At 49.0% G+C, this 4119-nt stretch overlaps 1 protein-coding gene across 1 annotated transcript in view; it reads left to right on the top strand.

Annotated features, from left to right (window-relative positions):
• The first annotated feature begins 3845 nt into the window (after positions 1-3845).
• LOC105812652 (chromosome unknown open reading frame, human C4orf36) overlaps positions 3846-4119 on the top strand; it is an 8032-nt gene continuing 7758 nt past the window's right edge. The window contains exon 1 of the mRNA XM_012647154.1: positions 3846-3910. Coding sequence (XP_012502608.1) covers positions 3846-3910 — 65 coding nt within the window. The remainder of the gene's footprint in view (positions 3911-4119) is intronic.

Raw genomic sequence — 4119 nt, 5'->3', positions numbered from 1 at the left:
CCAGGCCACAGAGTAAGACTCTGTCTCAGAAAAAAAAAAAAAAAAAAACCCCACAGTAAATGTTATCACACTAGTATTGTTATGATTATCATCTGCCTCTTTTGCATTCTTCTTTGTACCTTAGTTTTAACACTGGGTGGCAGCAATGCTCGCTCTTATTTATTTATTTATTTATTTTCTGTCAAAGGTCTCTCTCCAATTCATCACTTTTTTTTTTGTCATTTCAGCATATTATGGGGGTACAGATGTTCAGGTTACGTATGTTGCCCTTGCTTCCCCTCCCCCCAGCAATGCTCTCTCAACCAATTAAAATGACAGTTGCTAACTTTCTGGGATAGGTAAGATTGGTGAGGGCATGCCTAAAAGGCAGTATGTGTAGGGAGGGCACCAGCAAAGCAGGGGGACAGAGAAGGATAGAGATGGGGAGAGGGATGGAGACGGAAAGGAAGGGAGGGAGAAAAAGAATTTTTAGAAAGAATTTGATATTTCAAAAGAAAATAGTGAAACAGTCATTTCACCATTGGCGTGGGAGGGTACCAGATCTTTACTGGACATCTTTCTGCTTCTAGAAAATTTAGTGTCATTTGTGTTTTTAGACACCAGGGATTTTTTTGGTATTGACAATGTTTAAGGATCTTAAGTGGTCCTGGATGAGATTTAGCAAAATCAGCAATACAGCAACTGTCTGTAAAGCATAATGTGTTTTACTGCTCATTTTTATCTTAGCATTAATCTCAGTTATAAAAAACATGGCCATTATCCTCTATGTATAACATTCCTTCTACAACAAGACATTTAGTGGTATATTAAGTCTTATCTATTGCGGTGTAACCATTACCCCAAAAGTTTGGTGGCTTAAAATGAAGAATATTTATTATCTTTTCTTAGGGCCGGGAATCCTGGAGCAGCAGAGCTGGACGGTTCTGGCTCAGGGTCGTTCATGAAGTTTCAGTCAAGACATCAGCTGGGGGCAACACAGTGAGACTCCGTCTCTACAAAAAATAATACAAAATAATAGTAATAAAAAAAGACATCAGCTGGGGCTGTAGCTATTCGAAGGCTTGACTTACGGTGTGCACTGTCTGGGGGATGGGCTTGCTTGTAGCTCTGACTTGGGTGGGGCAAAAGGAATACAGGTAACCAAAGTATTTGTACCCCCGTAATATTCTAAAATAAAAAAATAAATCCAATACTTTCTTTTTCTTTTCTTTTCTTTTATTGATTTTGATTTCTTTCCTTCAATCCTGCAAAATTTTCTTACACTTGTGTGATGTACTCATTTTATTCCCTGTTCTATGCTAATTCATTAAAAAAAAATTCAGGTCAAAATCTACCACATTAGTTTCATAACCCATTGAGGACTTCACTGTTCTTTGTGAAAAGAAAACTGACACCCATTTCCACTTCTCAGTGCTCATTTTCCACTGGTTCTAGAACAGAAATGCTGAAGAGCAACCAAGTCCTCACCTAGTTTCTGGAAGGAACAAAAGCACCTTCTAAAGACGGGTCAGCCCTGCTAGCCTATCCTACTTAGGCAGGAGCTACTATCAGAGGTAGCTTGGCAGGTGGAAAGGTTACTGCATTTAACTTCAAAACTTGGCCTTGCAACTTGCTCTGTGACTCTGGGCAGATCTTTAACCTCTCTGAGCTCATTCCTCCTCTCTACGATTGGCATATAAGTAGTGTCCCCTTTGCCTATTTTATAAAGTTGTTACCACACTCACAACTAGATACTTAGGCACTTATGTGGCAGAATCTAAAGGCATTGCTACGGAAAGTTTTCGGCACTTGTCCCTGCAGCCGGCCAAATCAAGAACGAGGAGAGGTGGTTCCAGTATGGAGGAGGAAAGGGGAGTTTACTAATTTGCCAGCAAATGAGAATGGCAGACTCCTGTCTTAAAGTACCATTTTCCTAACTACAAGCAGAAATACAGAGCTTTTAAAGGGAGGGTTTTCGGCTTTAGGTGATTGCTATTTAACTACAGTTGATGGTTCTAATCCATCCCATCTCTGGGGAAGACAATCTCCTGATCCCTGCCCAGACAATTCCACTGTTCCTGTGGCACAAAGAACAAAGGACACTCCCTGCTGCTCTGATTACTGGTCTTGGGCAGGGAGGGATGCAGGTTTTAATTCCCAAAATGAGTGGGGGAGGTTTTAAAGAGACAGCCCCTAAAACATTTTTGCCCTTTTTCAGGCGGTTCCCTCTCTTACAGCGTGATCTTTCAGGTCACAACAACCCTCGAAGACACAGAGTATTATCCTCGTTTTACAGATGAAGAAACTGAGGCTCAGAGAAGTGACGTGCAAAATCTCGCGGTGAAATCTTAAGTGGCAGAGCTAGAATTCCAAACCCGTTCTGAGTCCTCACCCAATATGGAAACGTTGACGTTCCGTGGTGGCCATGTGGTGTATTAACACATGGACTCACGCCGAATTTCTCCCCGCAGTGCACCAACTGTGGAAAGTGCTCGGTGGGCCACGCTCCCTGACCCCGTCTCGCTCTGGACAGGAACACGTCCAATGCCACACGTGGGCTCTGAGCCCACGGCCTTGCGCGCGCCAACACCACGGCCGCCGCTCCTCAGGGGTCGCCAGTCAGAACCGGGCACATTTCTTTAAGGGGCGGCCCCAAACGAAGTCCCCAGCTCGCTCGGATGCGACCCTTACGTTTGAAAAGTGTCGTTTGCGGCAAGGCCCGGCGCACAGCGCTCTGTTCGCTCGTCGGTTCGTTCTGCCGCGCGCGCCCTTGCTGGGCCTGAGACCGAGGCCCCGCCCGAGGGGACCCGCGGGGCGCCGCTGCCGGGCCTGGCGCCCCCACGGGGCGGGGCGGGCACCACAAAGCGCTTTATTGAGGCCCCGCGTGACGCGCGCCCGCCCGGGCCTCGGCGCAGAGAAGGAGGGAGGCCGGTGCGCGCGGCGCGGGCCCGCGGCGTGTGCGCGGCCATGCGCGCTTAGTTGGGCGCGCTCTTGCCCGCGGCCGCGACCGCGATCCGCCGAGCCCCACGAGCCCCGGGAACGAGGCCGCCGGCGCCGGCCCGCGGGGACCAGCCGCCCGGGCTGCCCGCGCCCGCGAGCGCGCGTCGGGGAAGGCGGGCCGGGCGTGGGGAGGGGCGGGACGGGGCCCCCCTCGCGCCTTGGCCGCGGGCCCTGCGGGCGCCCGAGGCCTCCACCCCTCAGAGAACCGGCTCCTACCGAGACCTGCGCGTCCAGGGAAAGGCAGGGACTCGCCCCGAATCAGCGTGCAAGGGTGGGGACGCGGGAGTGGCGCTAGGAGTTGCCGTTTTCTAAGTTCAGATATTCGAATGACGGAAAACCTGGGAAGAATTGCTTGGTTACAGGGCTGGGGCTGGGGGCGGAAAGGGCCTGTGCCCGCCGAGCCGCTTGTTGCCTAACCTTGCCACGATGGAGCGAGCCGCTTGTTGCCTAACCTTGCCACGGTGGAGCGGACGCATCTTGGCGATGCGGCGTTTGGGCCGGTTTGGCAGGCTCGGTCGAGGACAAAACACCATGACGGAACACCGAAACCTTGTGTCAGGATGACAAATCTTACTGGGCATTTTCCCCTATGGTGGCAAAAAAATGATAAAATGAGTTCATGGAAAACAAAAGAGAATACAGTTTTGCACTTGGGGTTCAAGTTCAACGAATATTTGTTAGGGACTTTCTGACACTCAAAAATGTTTTTTCTTTTTTTTCTGTATCTTTTTATTATTTGGATAAGAAAATATTCAAATGAAAGCCATTAATTAGATGCGTTGCAATCATTTCAGGCCAAGTGAACCGAGTATCTGTGACATTACATCAGGCACCTATGTAAGGAAATTGGACTGTAATAACTCACCATGGCATACGGACTGCCAAGAAAGAATACGGTGAAAACCATTTTGCGGGGCAGTTGTTACGAGGTGTAAGTATTTTTATTTACAGTTGGCACTGACTGGGGTGGGGAGAGTCTTTGTGAAAATAAAAGTGCCGGACACTCATGCTCCCCGTGAGATACTGGAGTATATGAGGCATTTTCAGATGTCTGGAAGTGATTTTTTTTTTTTGAGACAGAGTCTCACTCTGTTGCCCGGGCTAGAGTGCCGTGGCGTCAGCCTCGCTCACAGCAACCTC

Source organism: Propithecus coquereli, unplaced genomic scaffold, assembly GCF_000956105.1.
Source record: "Propithecus coquereli isolate 6110/MARCELLA unplaced genomic scaffold, Pcoq_1.0 Scaffold26, whole genome shotgun sequence".
NCBI classification, from domain to species: Eukaryota; Metazoa; Chordata; class Mammalia; order Primates; family Indriidae; genus Propithecus; species Propithecus coquereli.
Note: the sequence above shows the minus strand (reverse complement) of the source record. Positions and strands in the feature narration are given on the sequence as shown.